This window comes from Cornus florida, unplaced genomic scaffold (genome assembly GCF_030987335.1).
Source record: "Cornus florida cultivar Cherokee Brave unplaced genomic scaffold, ASM3098733v1 CherokeeBrave_3.0.0_Hap2_Chr09, whole genome shotgun sequence".
Lineage (NCBI taxonomy): Eukaryota > Viridiplantae > Streptophyta > Magnoliopsida > Cornales > Cornaceae > Cornus > Cornus florida.
Window position 1 is genome coordinate 85,693,739 of NW_026775579.1, and position 18,963 is coordinate 85,712,701.

The following is an 18,963-nucleotide window of genomic DNA, read 5'->3' on the forward strand; positions in this document are numbered from 1 at the left end:
TATGACCATTGATTATTGAAGATTTTGTTTTGAGGATAATACGTTTTATTATTCTAGTGACTCACGTTTATGTAATCGGGAGAATTGTTGTTTTGTTATCTTGAGGGTGATAACTTTAGTGATTTCCTATTTGTGTGGTTGGTAGTCGTTTGTATGGATACGTGATGGTGTAGTTAAGTGTTAGATAATGAGTGTTTAGTCTGACAGAGCTGTGTAGATTAGAGTTGGGCTTGATTGTGAGATGGATGAGGTTCCTTGTCTGAAGTTTAGTGTGTCCATTGAAGCATGAGTTTGGTTTGGACGTTGTCGTGTTTGGTGGTCTGATGTCTGTTCTTTTTTTCAGACTTTGGAGCCTTTGTGGCAGTATAGAGTAGATCGATATCGTCTTGAGTCGAGTATAGTGTTGAGCATACCAGCTAATTTTGTGTTGCGATGTCGTGAGAAATGAGTACCCTCATAGGGTGGTGAGTATTGGGTTTTAGTGGCAGTGGATTCTGATAGCCTGGTAACGTCTGGTGTTAAAGGAAATATATTGGCGAGTTCATGGTCTTGTAGTTTTGTGAGGTGTTTCTTAAGAAGGTGTGTATTGTGGGCTTCCTTCTTTAAGGAGGGTAGATTTCGAGGACGAAATCTTTTAAGGAGGGTAAAATGTAATGTTTCCAATTTTTACTATCTTTTTTCGTTTTGCGTGCCGGACGTCATGGTGTGTGCCGGTTTTGTCTAAGAGTTAGTTGAGGCATTTCATTCAGGACTCTTAGAAATGCAACGGTTACCATCCCGACATTTTTTCGTTTTTCGAGCCGGGAAGCGGTCCCACTACCAGAGTCGTTGTGTACAGGGGTTGTGTCTTGGGTCCATTGCATACCATGTATCATTATTTTATGTTCATTTACATTGTTGTAAGTTAAATTGTATGGTTGCAATTTAATTGGAATATATATATATATATATATATATATATATATATATATTAAATGATTAAAAGAATGATATTTTAATGTGGGACCCACTGGTTATTTCTTTAGCCACATATAATGACCATAAGTCATCAGATGGATCATTTGTATCTCACCCATGCAGAAACTCTCTCACTCGTCCCAGCATTTTTATTTTGTTTTCTTTTTTTTCCAACCTTTAAGCTTAAATATCTCTTTATCCTTTGAGATTTCAATCTTGCTACAAAAAGCAAAGTTGATGCGTGCGTCGAGGCCTACATTTTGATCGGAACAAATTTCAATTTGGCCACCATTTGAAATTTCAAATTTTGGGTTCAATTTGGGACTTTTTTTTTCTAATTGAGGTAAGGGTGCTCTAATCCACAATTTCTTGGATTTCTTGTGAATTTTCCTTTTAATTTGACTCAATGCATACTTAACTTTTAATTATCTTGATTATGTTTGTTGTGGTTGTTAGTATTTAAGGTGATAAAGACATGTTATCTATTAAGTGAGCTTATGAATATGATTAAATTCTTTGTGGTGAAGAAGCATTCTTAGTGTTGATATATTATATGCCCTATGATTTTAAATTGTTATGAAAAATGATGTTGTAGTTTTGAAAATAAATGATTTTATTTTATACTTTATGTATTTAAGTTGCTGGATTTGCAAATTGAAAGTATGTAAAATGCCATGATTTAGAAATATGAGAATGTGATATTATGTGAAAATTCATGTTTTAAACATGCTTAAATGATGTGAATGATATGTATAAAATTTCTATATTGTCATGGCATTGAAGAAATTGCATAATTCATGCATTGTTATTTGGAAAGTAAAGGAAAAAGTTTGTTTTTTAAAAAAACAACTGAAATTGTATTGGAAAATGGTTTTTGAAAAGTGTTTGTGAAAACCCGGACGCCTAGGAGGCGCTTAGTGGTCAGTGGTGTTAGTATGGTCTAAAGGGGAGCTAGAGAGAGATTCTAGTGTAATTGAGCTACCTAGGCCCAGAAGATGCCATGGAGGTGCCATGTGGTCGGGGAAAGCAAGCTAACCCTCCATTCGTGACGCCTCGAATGTGCCTTGGGTCAGATCGCACTAACGGTTTGGAAGTTGAAACGACATCGTTTCGAAAATGGAAAGCGACATTGCTTGGCATGGCATTGCATTGACATACATTTTATATTTGGTGATTAGACGACTTGCGTATGTATTTGTTGATTATTATCGTTACTTTGCTTGTTTTCCCCGAGATATGATCCCGTTCTCTCGTATCCTATTCATTGTATGGATTCACAGGGTCGTAAGAGGTGTGTCTTAGACGTTTTCTACTGAGCTTTATGTTCATCTCATCATCTTAACATTTTTCAAGTCACGAGAAGGAAGTGGCGGACGACGCTACACCATAAGTTTTGATGGGTTAGTGGACTGTTTTGACATATTTTGTAGCTATGATCTTATTTTATTATTATTATTATTATTTATAAATCCTGGGATGACATGTATACTATGTATTGATATAGGAAAGGACGATAGCGTCTTTAGTTGACGCCGGGTTCGGGTAAGGACCTGGTTAGCGATTTGGACCATTGGGTTCGGGACATTACAAATAAGGACAAAGTACAGAAAACCCCCATCGACTTGTAACCTTTTTCAATAAACCCCCCGTTTAATTTTTTACCAAAGAACCCCCCTCGACTATCTAAGGGGGTAAAAAAGTTGATATTTGGACCAAAATGCCTTTTTATTTAAATCTTAATTTTTCCAAACTTTAAAAATTCATAACTCACAAACGATACATCCAAATATTGCAAATAATATATCCACGAAAAGCTTATAAAACATTGATTCCAGAAATATAATTTTTGTTTAACAAAACTTCATAACCAGAGAGAAATAAACAATCTAAAAATGTAACGATCCAAACAGATACCAAAATAATAATAATAATAATATATAAAATTTCGGTATGACCTCCGCAGAAAAAATTCCTCTACAACCTGTTGAAATAAACAAAAATGTAATGATCTCACTTGGCCTTAAAACTAATCTATCATGTTCCAACGCACAATACAAACATTATACCACATTCCCAAAATGATTACATACATATAAAAAGGTCTCGTTCCTCCATCTCATCCAAACAAGGAACACACTTTAATTACATCAAGTTATAGTCCAACAAATATAGCTAAAATTTAGAAGTCCATAACTTACAACATTATACTAATTAAACTAAAGTTTCACAAAATAGTTAAAATTACATTTGTTTCTATAACATCCACTGTTACAATACTCTACAAGCTACACTTGGTCATTACAAGAGAATATGGTTCATGTTTCTACACAAAAGACCGCAAAATGACAATCCTGATCCAATCTAGATTTGTGGTGGATTGTCGTCCGCCACTTCTTTTCTTAAACCTGAAAAATGTTAACATAATGGAGTGAGCTAAACGCTCAGTTTCTTATGACCCAGTGAATCCACGCAAAGAATAGGTAAAACATAAGCGAGATCATGCCGTAGGGAATACACATCAATAACACCACAACAAGCATATAAATAAATATCATCAAATCTCAATTACACCAAATATGCTAATGAAATGCAATGTCATGTCAATGTCACTCCCCCATTTTCCAAAACAATTCATTTTTGACGTTCCAAACCGTTAATGCAATCCGGCCCATAGCACAACGCCACGAGAGGAGGGTTGGCTAGCTTTCCCCGACCACATGGCACCTCCGTGGCATCGTTTGGGCCTAGGTAGCTCAACCACACTAGAGTCTCTCTCTAACTCCCTCTAAATCACATTAACACCACGTACCACTAGGCGCCTCCTAGGCATCCGGGTTTTCGCAAACTCTTTATCAAAACTTTTTTCCAAAACTTTTTTCTTTCATTTCAAAACAATTTTCCCATTTTCCTTGCCTAATTTTATGCATGAATGTCTCATATATTTCAATGCCGTGCAATTAGAGAAATCCATGCCCATCAAGTTAAAATTCAACAATATACATGCTTTGTAATAAAATAAAAATTTTAAAATATATTTCATGCTTTCTAATCACAAAATTTAGCACTAAAGACACAATGGGCATAAATTAACATCAATTAAGCATGTTTCACCTTCAAATACCAAATAACACACAATCACATATTTTATATAAAACATTAAAGTAACTTTACAAGAGATCTATACAAATTGAGCATGTTTTAACACAAATTAAGGAGAATAATCCAAAAAAATCAAATAAAATGTGAATTAGAAACCCCAACCTCAAAATTGAAGAAAAACCCTAAAATCCCAAATTTCAAACCCTAATTTCAAAATCCCAAAGCTTGGCAAAATGGTGCTTGGCTCCTATTAAATCGACGGCCTCGACGAGCTTTACAACTTTGCCTAGGAAGTGCTATCAAATTCCAAAGGGATAAAGCTAGATCAAGCCTTGAATGGTGGAGTAAAAAAAAAACACATAACAGAGAGAGAGAATAGAAACTGTCGAGAGCGAGAATGTAAGGGTCTGTTGATGACCCTCAAGTCTTATATGATGATAAGTAATAATGTGGGTCCCAAGGCTTTAAAATAAATTCAGTTAACATTTATATATATATATATATATATATATATATATATATATATATAAACATCACATTCTCCCCAACTTTAAAAGATTTCGTCTCCGAAATCAAGCCATACCTGAGGGAGAAAACAACTCTGGATACTTGGAGCGAACCTCCTATTCGAGCTCCCAAGTAGCCTCCTCAACTTTGTGATGCCTCCAAAGAACCTTTACTAACGGTATCGTCTTGTTCCTCAACACTTTTTGTCGTGTGTCAAGGATCTGAACTGGTACCTCCTCGTAGGAAACATCCTCATCAATATCAACCTCAACCCAACTCAAAACTTGAGGTGGATCCGGCTCGTACTTCCATAGAATCGATACATGGAAAATATTATGGACCCTCCATCTGTGGTGGCAACGCTAGTCTGTAGGCAACCTCTCCTACACGATCCAAGATCTCAAAAGATCCAATGAATCGTAACGACAACTTGCCACTCTTCTTGAACCTTATCAACCCCTTCCGTGGAGAAACCCGAAGAAAAACGTGGTCTCCCACCTCAAAGGATAGTGGTCGTCTCCACATATCCGCATAACTTTTCTTTCGGCTCTGAGCTATGAGTAACCTCTGTCTGATCAACTTAATCTTCTCAGTAGTCTCAAGTACAATGTCGGGTCTTAAGGCGACTGTCTCGCCCACCTCAGTCCAACAAATAGGAGACTTATAAGGTCTGTCATACAACGCCTCAAATGGAGCCATCTGAATACTCACTTGATAACTGTTGTTGTAGGCAAAATCAATAAGTGGAAGGTGATCCTCCCAACTACCTCCCAAATCAAGAACACAGGCCCGAAACATATCCTCCAAGATCTGGATGGTACGCTCCAATTGGCCATCCGTCTGTGGATGGAATGCTATACTAAAGTGCAGCGATGGGCCAAACGCTATGTGAAGTCCCTCCCAGAACTTCGAAGTGAACTTAGCATCCTTATCTGAAACAATAGATATTGGAACTCCGTGCAGCCTCACAATTTCCTTCACATACAGCACACCAAGTGTTTCTGGGTCATTTGTTGCCTTAATAGGCAAGAAGTGAGTCGTCTTGGTCAATTTATCAATAATGACCCATACGGCCTCATTTCCCCTCCGTGACCTAGGAAGACCTGTCACAAAATTCATGGTAATCTGCTCTCATTTCCACTGCGCTATTGATAATGGCTGCAATAAACTAGCTGGTCTCTGATACTCGGCCTTCACCTACTAACAGGTAAGGCATCTATCCACAAACTGTGCAACGTTTTTCTTCATCCCACTCCACCACTACTAACGTCTCAGATTGTGATACATCTTGGTACCACCCGGGTGAACTGCAAAGCGGGAGGTGTGAAACTCCCGTAAGACGTTCTCACGACAAACTGTGGGGACAACCAACAAACCCATAAGACCTCTATCTGCATATAAGGTCCAATCTTTTACTGTCTCACCACCAGAAATCAGAGTGTGAATAGCATCCAAATCCGGATCCTGTCTCTATGACTCAATCACTCATCTGACAAGAGTGGGCTGAGCCACGAGACTAAACAAAAATGTTGATTCACTGCCAACATCATCATCAAAACAATACAATCCCATCTCTGCCAAATCTTTAAGCATCTTCCATTTCTGAATGACTTACCCGGCCAAAGTCCTACGAGATTTTCGGCTTAAAGCATCAGCTACCACATTTGCCTTGCCAGGATTAAAGTTGTAGTCTTCTAAGAACTCAACCCATCACCTCTGTCTGTTGTTCAAGTCCTTTTGGGAGAAAAGGTACTTGAGACTCTTGTGGTCCAAAAACACCTCAAATCTCTCGCCATACAAAAAGGGTCTCCAACACTTCAAAACAAACACGACTGCCGCTAACTCCAAGTCATGAGTAGGGTAATTAAGCTCGTGAGTCTTCAACTGTCGAGACCCGTAAGCCACTATTTTACCATCCTACATCAACACACAACCTAAACCATCACGTGATGCGTCGTAATAAATCACATAACCCAAACCACGCTCGAGTATTACCAATACTGGAGCCGTAGTCAACCTTGTTTTCAACTCTTAAAAGGATGGCTCACAGGCCTCATTCCATGTAAACTTGATCCCTTTCCGGGTCAATTTGGTCATAGGAGCTACCAAACGGGAAAAATCCTTCCTAAATCTCCGATAATAACCCGCTAGGCCAAGGAAACTCCGGATCTCAAAAACATTCTTAGGTTGCTTCCAATTCAGAACTGCTTCAATCTTCGATGGATCAACTGACACTCCACCTTCCGAGACAACATGTCCCAAAAACTTCACCTCTTGTAGCCAAAATTCACTTTTTCATATTTGGCGTACAAACGATGCTCTCGTAAAATCTACAACACTATACTCAAATTGACCTCGTGCTCCTCTCGAGTACATGAATACACAAGAAAGTCATCCACGAAAATTACCACAAACTGGTCCAAATAATCATGAAAAACGCGATTTATTAGGTCCATAAATGCTGTTGGTGCATTAGTCAAACCAAAGGGCATAACAAGGAACTCATAATGTCTATAACGTGTACGGAAAGTTGTCTTTGGGATATCCTCATCCCTAACCCGTAACTGATAATAACTTGACCTCAAGTCAATTTTCGAGAAATAACTGGCTCCCTTCAACTGATCAAACAAATCATCTATCATTGGCAAAGGATATTTGTTCTTAATGGTAGCATAATTCAACTTCCGGTAATCAATGCATAACCTCAAAGAACCATCCTTCTTCTTAGCAAACAAGATCGGTGCGCCCCACGGTGACACACTCGGTCGGATAAAGCCTTTCACTCTCAAATCATCAAGTTGCTTATTTAATTATTCTAATTCAATCGGTGTCATACGATACGATGCCATAGAGATTGGCGCGGTACCAGGTATCAAATCAATGGCAAACTCCACCTCTCGGTGTGGAGGCAACTTTGTCAAGTCCTCCGGAAATACATCCAGAAAATCACGTACAACCACTGGATAATCAACTCTACAATACTCAACATCATCATTGGCTAAGAGGCTCGCCAAAAAGAACCCCTGACGATCCCGACCTCTAACACCATAAAAAGAAGGAATAAAAGAATCACACCGATCTCCCACAAAACAAAAACAATCCCTATCTAGGGTACACACTGACACTCTACCCCTAAAACAATCAATAACAGCTCTGAAGGACGACAACCAGTCCATCCCAAGAATGACGTCAAACCCTGTCATCTCGAGAATGATGAGATTGAACTCAAGTACCTGTCCGGCAATGGTAATAGAACAACCCCAACAAACTCGACCAAGAATGACTGAACCCCCAATAGGCGTGTCAACATAAAGCGGTCTGTCTAACTGACTGACCTCCAACCCCAATGCCCGTGTAAATGATGAAGCGATGAATGAATAGGAAGCACCAGAATCAAACAACACTCTAGCCTAAGAACGAGATACAAGGAATATAACCCTGACAACTGAAGGACTGGATGATGGCTCAGCTAGAGTGACTGTAAAAACACGACCCCGGGTCCTGTGCCCCTAAGAACCACCTGTCTAATAACCCAACTGCTGAGTGGGTGCATTCGAAGAAGCCCCTCTGCCCGGTGGAGAACTCTGAGCTGTCATAGCTGGCTGAGGTGGTGGTGGCGATTGAAACCCTGACTAAACTGTGGCAGACTGCATCTGTCTCTGCTGTAAACCTCCACCTGTACCTGAACCACCGCCCCACTGTGGACAATCCTTCACCCTATGGCCCTACTGGCCACACCCAAAACATCCACCTAACACTGCTTGAACCTGAGTGCACTGGGTCTTATGGTGCCCCAATTGCCCACATCTGAAGCAAGTCACCTTAGTCTGAGTGCACTGTGTAATGTCCCGGTTGTCCGCATCTGAAACAAGTAACATTCGGTCTAGAAGACCCCATAGACACTGAAGTTGTGGGTACGGATCTGGCTGACTGTTGTCCCTTAAACCCTGACAGTTCATTCTTCTGCTTCTTATGTGATTGACCCTCGGAGATAGCATTCATGTTCCTATTGTGCTTATAGGAATCTCTGATAGCTTTGCTGTCCTTGCTTTCAGCCTCAACCACTAAGGCTTTTCACACTGCTTTTGCATACTCTGTCCGTTCTGAGGCAGCCACAATTGGCCTGATGGTAAGATCAAGGCCATCAACAAATTTCTCTATCTTTCCTTCCTCATCATCAACAATCCCAGGTGCAAACCTCAAAACCTACGTAAACTTGTTCTCGTACTCAGTGATAGTCATATTTCCCTACTTCAACCCATCAAACTCTTTCTTTAACTCTCTTCGCTTAGCTGCCAGAAAGTACTTCTCATAATACAACTTCTTGAATGTATCATAGGTCATTGTGTCCGGATTGTGGGTGTGAGAAACGGTCTTCCACCAACTCTCAGCTTCTCCAACAAAATTATAAGTTGTCAATGTAATCTTCAACTTGTCCATCGCCAAATTCATGGCGTTAAGATGCTTCTCTACCCTATCCATGAAACTATCCGCAACAAGCGGATCTGAACCGCCCTCAAACAAAATCGGCATCAACTTCACAAACTTTGTAATGTGATAAAGAATATCATCTGACTCATTTGTCTTTGGAAGTAGTGCTGGTAGTGCCAGCGGTGGCACAACCTGTGACGATGATGCCACTGCAGTCTGAAACACATCATGAAAAAATCGTCTGCACTGCCAACTTAAGCTGCTCCTTACTTATTTGAAGAGGTGGATAAATGGTCCCCATCGCTTGTCCCCCTCTTGGTGGGACCAAATCACACAACAAGACAACTTCTTCAACTTGGTCCCGATCCTTTTCTACAGGATTGGAGCTAGAACTTTCCCCGGGATCCCTTCATGGTGGCATGACGCTATAAAAAAAAGGAAATGGGCCAAAAACGATGACACTAAAACACGTCCGAAAATGAGTCCTCACATGAATGACTTGACAAGAATAGAAACACATAAACACCTTCCATACTCCCGGAATACCAACTAATGATAAACATGATCATGATAATAATATACATCAACTTTAAACACTTAACACGTAAGCACATAAGCTATTAAACAATTAGACATGTTTTTTAAACAATTAAACACCTTAACATATAAGCATATAAACATGCTATTCAACTTCCCATGCAATCCTAGGTAGGCCTCTACCAGTCGTCATAATGGTATTCGAACCATTGCTCTGATATCAAATTTATAACGACCCAAAGAGATACAAAAATAATAATAATAATAATAATAATAATAATAATAAAATTTATAAAATTTCAGCATGACCTCCGCAGAAAAAAGTCCATCTACAACCTGTTGAAATACATAAAAATACAATGGCCTCACTTGGTCTTAAAACTAATCTATCATGTCCCAACGCACAATACAAACATTATACCACATTTCCAAAATGATTACATACATATAAAAAGGTCCCGTTCCTCCATCTCATCCAAACAATCATCAAGTTACAGTCCATGAAATATAGCTAAAATTTAAAAGTTCATAACTTATAACATTATACTAATTAAACTAAAGTTTCATGAAATAGTTAAAATTACATTTGTTTCTATAACATCCACTACTACAACACTATACAAGTTACACTTCGTCATTACAAAAGAATAAGGTTCATGTTTCTGCACAAAAGACCACAAAATGACAATCTCGGTCCAATCTAGATTTGTGGTGGATTATCGTCTGCCACTTCTTTTCCCAAACTTGAAAATTGTTAAGATAATGGGGTGAGCTAAATGCTCAGTAGGAAATGTCTAAGACACACTTCTTATGACCCCGTGAATCCACGCAAAGAATAGGTAAAACATAAACGGGATCATATCGTAGGGAATACACATCAATAACACCACAACAAGCATGTAAATAAATATCATCCAATCTTAATTACACCAAATATGCTAATGAAATGCAATGTCATGTTAATGTCGCTCTCCTATTTTCCAAAACAATTCCTTTTTGCCGTTCCAAACCGTTAATACAATCCGACCCATAGCACCTCTATGGTGCTACGAAGGGAGGGTTGGCTAGCTTTCCCCGACCACATGGCACCTCCATGGCGTCATCTGGGCCTAGGTAACTCAACTACACTAGAGTCTCTCTCTAGCTCCCTCTAGATCACATTAACACCATGGACCACTAGGCGCCTCCTAGGCGTCCGGGTTTTCGCAAACCCTTTATCAAAACTTTTTTCTTTTATTTCAAAACAATTTTCCCATTTTCCTTGCCCAATATTATGTATGAATGTCTCATATATTTCAATGCCATGCAATTAGAGAAATTCATACTCATCAAGTTAATATTTAATAATATACATGCTTTGTAATAAAATAAAAATTCTAAAATATATTTCATGCTTTCTAATCACAAAATTTAGCACTAAAGACACAATGGGCATAAATTAACATCAATTAAGCATGCTTTACCTTCAAATACCAAATAGCACATAATCACATATTTTATATACAACATTAAAGCAACTTTACAAGAAATCTATACAAATTAAGCATGCTATAACACAAATTAAGGAGAATAATCCACAAAAATCAAAGAAAATGTGAATTAGAAACCCCTACCTCAAAATTGAAGAAAAGCCCCAAAATCCCAAATTTCAAACCCTAATTTTGAAATCTCAAAGCTTGGCCAAATGGTGCTTGGCTCCTATCAGATCTACGGCCTCGATGAACTCTACAACTTTGCCCAAGGAAGTGCTACCAAATTCCAAAAGGATAAAAGCTAGATCAAGCCTTGAATGGTGAAAAGAACAAGAAAAAGAAAAATGTTACAGAGAGAGATAGTAGAAACTGCCGAGAGAGAGAATGTATGGATCTGTTGATGACCCTCAAGTCTTATGTGATGATAAGTAATAGTGTGGGTCCCATGGCTTTAAAAGAAATTCATTTAACATTTATATATATATCTATAAACTTTACAAAAAATCTACTGCATTATTTTATTTTATTTTTTATAAAATACTCAGGTTATTTGCAAGAAAATTTTCAGAATTATTTTTTTTTATATGGAGCATAACATATAAAAAAATTATCTCCAATAGAGACCAAATATTCATTTTTATTTTTTTTTAAATGGCGAGTCTATAAAAGAATGAAAATACTTTGACGCAAAATATGATATTTCATGAAATTGATCTCTGTTGGGGCTAAATTTTTTTATATATTTGGCTCCATATGAAAATGAATAATTCTGTAAAATTTCTCGGAAATATCTCGAGTATTTAATTTTTAAAAATAAAATAAGATTATTGGAATAGATTTTTAGATTGCCTATTTCTCTCTGATTATGAAGGTTTGTTGTATAAATCTTATATTTCTGGAATCTTTATTTCATAAACTTTCCGTGCATATAATATTTACAATTTTTAAAAATACGGTTTGTGAGATATGAATTTTTGAAGTTCGAGAGAATTAAAATTTAAATAAATGGATATTTTGGTCGAAATATCAAATCTTTTACCCCCTTCAGATAGTTAAAGGGGGTTGTATGGTAAAAAATTAAACAAGGGGAATTTATTGAAAAAATGTTACAAGACGAGGGGGGTTCTTTGGTAAAAAAAATAGATAAGAGAAATTTACTGAAAAATGTTACAAGTCGAGGGAAATTTTTTATACTTTGCCCATTATAATAATTATAAAAGGTCTAAAAAATAAATGCATTAAAGCCGTTGATTACATACAAGTGGGAAATGGGATCACATGACTCCCACTCGCATGTAATCAATGACTTTAATACTTTAGTATAAATTTTATATATATATATATATATATAAAAAAAATTAATTTTATGTGTGAAATTCTGAATGGTGGCATATTTTTTCTTCTTTTCTAAGGATTCAAAGTAGGAATGGGAATGTGGATTAATGTCTTCAAAACGACATATCAACAAATTTTCTAGTATTAGAGTATTTTCCTGGCATTTTTTTTTATATCTTATGTGTACAATTATTAAACATTTGTTTATACTTTTATAGTGAATTTGTTCTGGATTAAATATAATATAAAAATTATGCATATCGGGCGACCTAATCTGGTTCGCCAAATTAATAAAATCCAGTGCAAAAAGTAGTGCAACTACATGTAAGTTTAGAATAGCCAAAACCCAAGCCAAGCCAAACGAATTGAGTTGGGTTTGGGCCCAAGTATTTAGATGATGTTTATGCTATATTGCCATCCAACCCATAAGATAAAATGCTTGAGTTGAGGTATGCTGTTTTGGGCCAGTCCCATATTGGCATACTGCCATTTAAATGGACTTGGACCCTCCCAATGAATGAGAAGAGATTTGTCTTCCCATTGAATTAAGGGTGACAAAATTTGACATGACCCACCAATATGATTTGAATACGACACGAATTAAATGGATTTAAGTTTAAGTTAAACGAGTTCGAATCGTGGATGGGTCAACATGCTTAACCCGTTTAATAAATCGTGTCCTGCTTGGATTGAGGATTCAACCCATGTAGCCTGTTTCAAACTTTTATATATATATTTTTAGTATTTATGGTTAGGTTGAGTATTATTAATAATATAATGTCTCATTTTAGTAAATATGTTATTAAATGGGTTGCACGTATAACTCGTTTAATAAATAAGTTGGGTTAGTATTAAGAGTTCCTGACATGATTATTAATCGAATTGTACTTGGATGGATCTATTTGGTATAATATTCTTATATCAACACGACACGATTATGACTCACGAACATAAATTGTCAATCCTAAATTGAATTCACTTTCAAATATAGGATGTATAGCTCCCATGTAAGGTCAATAAATAAAAAAAATTAAAAAAAAAATGGTTTATTATTTGATGAACCAACTGATAAAGTTTGAAAATTTTAGCTGTGATTTTCCACGAGAATGAAAAGGAAAAAAGAAGTATTTAGAGAGTATTAATCGATTTCTTAAATAGATGAAGGTCTTTTGAGAACTTATTTTCCATTCTTAATACTGTACTAATGATCCTTTCCATAACACCGATAAAATGTTGTGAACTGGAAATCATTCAGGCCTCAATCTTCTAAAATCAGTTTTAAAATATCTTATAGCCTATGCGTTGTGTCTACTTGTATGGATCAATATGAACACTTCCAGATTATATTTATATCAAGAAATCTTTATACAAATACGATTATTAAATAGGTAATTTACATGACATGTGTAGTTTGTTTAATTAATTCGTCAATAATTTAATTAAATTTTATAAAAAAAATTTACAAAGGTCAAAAAGTTAGATCATGAACAAGTTTAATTACAATATTATTTTGGCATGTTGAGTTAAACCACTATAACTAAATTATAAGGGAATTGTCGTGTCAAACAAAAAGCACAATAAATATAAGAATAATGTTTACCTTAGGCCGTATAAGAAGGAACCTCCATCTTATGATGAGGTGGCCCAATAAAACACTACAATGTGTTGAAATTTTTAAAAAATAAGAAATAATGATTATAGGAAAAAGAAACCCTCGTTCTCTCTGACGCAACTATATATCACTCTTGTGTTTTATCCCTCAAATTATGGACCTCGCTGCCGATTGAGATTTTGTTCGCCACCATCTATTTTTATGGACCACCGCGGCTCGCCACCAACTATTCACACAGCGCCCAATCAATTTCGCAGCCAGAGTTCGCATCATGTAAATATCATCAAAATTACCAATCAATGGTGAATATGAGACCCAAAAAAGAGTTGATTTGGTGGTCGTCTGTGATGGGATACCCTGATGGTGGGAAGAATGATTTTATGAGGCGGTGGTTGTCACATATACTGGCGGCCTGGAGATGGGTTGATTGGTTTGGTGATAATTCGATTCCGTGTGGTTATTATTATTATTATTTTTAAAACTTCAACACATGGTAGTGTTTTATTAAGCCACCTCATCGTAGGAAGGAGGTTCCTTCCTATACGGCCTAAGACAAGCATTATTCTAAATATAATTAACATCTCAATTCAAGTACTGATACAAACACATCAAGAACATTGTGGGCTAGTAGTCTTAAATAAAGCACAAATCACACCCTTCTTTATTTTTATTTTTAAAAATTCAATATTCATTTGTCCTTTTTTCTTTTTAGGATGTTCCAAAGTAGTTGTCAATTTAAAAAGTCAAACAAAAAATAATGTTATATTTTTATCATTACTCGTTTAAGTTTTGAATTAAAAAGTCTTTCAACTTAGTAATATACAAATTTAAATTTAAAAGGATAAGTTAAAAATTTTAATAAAAAGCAATGCCATTTAAATGTGTCCTCTTCAAAACTTCTAATTATCCAAGATGGACAATTAATACACAACAGATGGAGTAACTTGTGATAGAAAAATAAAAATAAATTTTTTTTATAGCAATTCATATTAAACCATGAAGTTATGGGCCAGCAATTTATGTTAATGGTGCATCCGAACAATAAAAGAGGTTAGAGAAACCCTGTTCTAAAAGCAATGCTATACAAAATCATGTTATTATATTATGTTATATTAGAGAGGCACTTGCGTGTATAAAGAAAGGCCAATAAGAGACATCTATTTTATAGAGAATTTGAAGAAATGATGTTTATTAATGGATTTTTTACCCTCATTATCTAACGAGTGTGGGAATACTAACAACTTTTATATAAATTTTATCACTTATCAAACCTCCAATTTAATAGTTGAGCCAACAGTACATAATTTGCATTCTACAAATTTCCATACCTAATCCAATTAGTGTCGTTGTAAAAGTTCGAATGAAACATAACTATTCAATTCAAGCAAACAGTACAACAACATGGACAAATGTTTTCTAGTTCACTAACTAATGCAAGCACATCAGCAATTAGTGTCACTATTTCTGGGCAAGGTGTCTCGCCAAACTTGTGACCCTAACCATCACTTCGTGCTTGTTGGATATAAATGTCTATTCTCCTATTCATAGACCTTTAGTCTAAATTTTTATACATAAATGTTTTAATTACTTACGCTACAAAATTTTATATTATTTTAGAATTTTCTACCATCTACAATGATGTACAATTTCTTTAATATTTTAATTAGAATCTTTCATCTCTCCCTAGCACTCTATTTTTCTTTACGTAACTCTAAAAGTCTCTATCAATTACAACTGTTCACATACATCATGAATACCCAATGATAATGTATTATTTGAAAGAAAAAAAATGTTGGTTTACTTATTTATAAATTTGTTAATAAGGAGACAATAATATGTTATATTTAATTGAGTGGATATACAAATAATATGTTATGCAAGGCGTACTCTATATCATGCACTACTAGCTGTTAAATAATAATAATAATAATTTGTGCCCATTACTCAATGGGGGCAGCCATGCCCAACTTCTTGTTCGATTAACATTATGGGCCTCATAATCACACAAACCAAACGAATTGAGTTGGGATTGGGCTTAAGTATTTAGAAGATGTTTATGCTATATTGTTCTCCAACCCAATAAGATAAATGTTTGAATTGGGCTAAGGTATTATTGGCGAGTCTCATTAGAAAAATATTGATTGATTTTTTAAATAGAAGAGTTCTTTTAACAATTTATTTTCCATTCCAAATACTTCGAGAATGTTCCTTTTTCATAACACACATAAAATGTTGTGGACCGGAAATCATTCAAGTTTGTATCAATAACAACACGATACGATTATATTCATATCAAGAAATTTTGATACGAAAGTTAGTTATGAAAACAACATAATTATTAAATAGGTAATTATATATAACTTGTGCAAGTTATTTAATGAGTCAAAACTTAAAAATGAATAATCTAATTAAATTTCATAATATTTTTTCTAAAGGTTGATGAGTTAGCATGTCCAACACAAATTCAATCGGTTAATTAGAATGTTCACAAATTCAATGAATTGCCTGACAAACAAAAAAAAGTATAACGAACGTTTTAATTTGAGTCAATATAATTACAATTCGAACACAATTAAATAGATTCAAATTCATTTATTATATTTGTTGTGTTTACTCATATCAATATGTGGTATCTCACTCCCGTTGTTGTTATTGAACTTGTCTCTTACTTGTTAATATAGACTAAAACTAACTATTTATCTCTGAAGTATATTTCAAGATTTTGATCTAAATCTAAATCACACGTCACTCTTTTTTCTTTTTATCACTGTAAGGTTTAGTGTCACACATCACACTTTCATATTTTGATTAATTTAAAAAAGTAAAAGGTAAAGATAGTAACCACAAAAGAATAACTTCAAGATGGAAAAGACTATCAGTTCATATTAAAAGATAAAGAAGTTAATTAAATAGTAATTCCACGGGGGTGGTGTCGTCCTTTGTGAACAATAAAGGAGGTTAGAGGAAACTGATTGCTCTAGCTAAAAGCAATTGCTACACAAAACCATGTTAATGTACCATTTTCCTTTCGGTTTGAGTGCGTAGATTACAAGTTATTCTATTTTATGCCTTTCTTTTTCAAAGATAATATATAATTATTCACATATTATTGTTTAAAGAAGACCACAATAAGAAACATCTATTTTATCTTGAAAAAGAAAAAGTTGCCATACGGGGCCATCTTGTACCAGTAAATTATTATTATTTTTATTTATAAGATAAAATAAATTTTTTATTTTTTGAGATTTGACAAAAGTCTAGTTCATCCGACAAGTGTGTAAAATAACTTACCAAAAATTAATGAATTAATTATTTTTAAAATAACTTACCGAAAATTAATGAATTAGTTATTTTTATTAAGTTTTAATATTTTTTTTCTTCGTAAATCTTTTACAACAACCAAATACTAAAAAATAAAAAATATATACTACATCCAAATAAACAGAGCTCCCTTTGTCCATCCGGACTTATGGTTAACTTGATGAGATTTCTTATATGAAGTACTCAGCAATTTATATATATATAAACAGAATTGTTCATTTCTCTCTGATGTGGAGGAAAATGTATGCACATCTCAAATATTAATCGTTAAATTCTATTGGGCAGTTAAAAAAGTAAATTTCTTGCACACCAGTGAGCAAGTGAACTGGTCTTCTATATATATATATATATCATCAGCTACCTCAAACCATGCATGCATGCAAATTAGTTGGGAGATTCAAATGGCCTCAGAAATAGTAATGAATGAAGAAAAGCCTGAAGAGATAGACCATGTTGAGTTGTTTGAAATTGCCATGAAAGGCCATTGGGACAAAGTAGTGGAGGTCTATCAGAAGAGCTCGAAGGCTCGAACGGCCAAGCTCACCAAATCAGAAGACACGGCTCTCCACTTAGCTGTCTTAGATGGCCACACAGACATTGTTGTCAAGCTAGTTGATAGCATTCCTGCAAATGAAGCTTCCAACATCCTTGAAATCAAGAATGAAGGAGGCAACACCCCTCTCCATATTGCGGTGATAATTGGGAACGAGGCTATGTGCGAGTGCATTGCCCAAAAACACCCGAATCTAATCGCAGCTCGCAATGCGGAGAGCGAGACACCTCTCTTCTTGGCAGCCCATCTTGGGAGGCAAGGGGTTTTTTTATGCCTCCATGAGCTGTGGGAAAAAGAATCAGGGCAAGAATTAGATTATACACCATGTAGAAAGAGCAATGGAGATACTATTCTTCATACTGCAATCTTTGGGGAGTGCTTCAGTAAGTGTGGTATATTATTGCAGTTTTTTTTTTTTTTTTTATTATTATTTTTTTGTGTGTGGTGGGGGAGGGTATTTTAATAAAAATGTTAAAAGTTGGTTTTTGTTTTAAAAAAATTTTGTTTTTTATACAATTTTATGGTTACTTAATTTTTTTTCTTGTATTTATTAATTGTGGAAGCATTTTGTTCTAAGTTTCTAACTTCAATAAAAGAGGTATTTTTTTCTCTTTGATTGACTCTCTCATTTCTATAAATGTTTCACCATTTTATGTGTCATTTTGAGTCTAACTTAGATGCAAGACTTAGTAAAAAATGGTTTTCAACAAAAACCCTCCAGTCCAATGGTACAAATTTTTTGAGGGGGAGGGTTCAAAGTATGTTTTAAATACTTACCTGAGAGACTCAGAAAAAACTAATTATTATTTTTTTTTTTAACTACATACCTCTCTATTATTTTGAGACAGGACCTTTTTTCAATCTATTTTATTATTATTATTTTTGCTCTTATTTTTCGCTAATTCTATTAATTGCCAATTTTTTTTTTGAATGATAATTGCCAAATTCATATACTTAATTCCTTTCTTCTATATTATTTGCAGCATGTTTCTTTTTTTAATTCTTATTGCTAATTTTTTATACTGTTTTTAAAAGTACTCCGTACAAAATTAACCAGTCAAAATTTTTTTATTTTATTTTATGAAGTTTCTCTAAAAACAAAAGGTACGTGCTTTAAAAATTTTCTAACAAAACCTATA

The 18,963-nt window shown here is 35.1% G+C and overlaps 2 protein-coding genes across 2 annotated transcripts; one reads left to right on the forward strand and one right to left on the reverse strand.

The window, feature by feature from the left end:
- Positions 1–7,373: 7,373 nt before the first annotated feature.
- LOC132273052 (uncharacterized) lies at positions 7,374–8,522 on the reverse strand. The gene is made up of 2 exons (XM_059774086.1): positions 8,385–8,522; positions 7,374–7,973 (listed from the first exon to the last, which is right to left on the reverse strand). Exons 1-2 carry the CDS (start codon positions 8,520–8,522, stop codon positions 7,374–7,376), a joined length of 738 nt encoding a protein of 245 aa, XP_059630069.1.
- Positions 8,523–17,690: 9,168 nt separating this feature from the next.
- LOC132273053 (uncharacterized) lies at positions 17,691–18,524 on the forward strand. Its single transcript, XM_059774087.1, has one exon. It carries the CDS (start codon positions 17,691–17,693, stop codon positions 18,285–18,287), a length of 597 nt encoding a protein of 198 aa, XP_059630070.1. The 3' UTR covers positions 18,288–18,524.
- Positions 18,525–18,963: the final 439 nt, after the last annotated feature.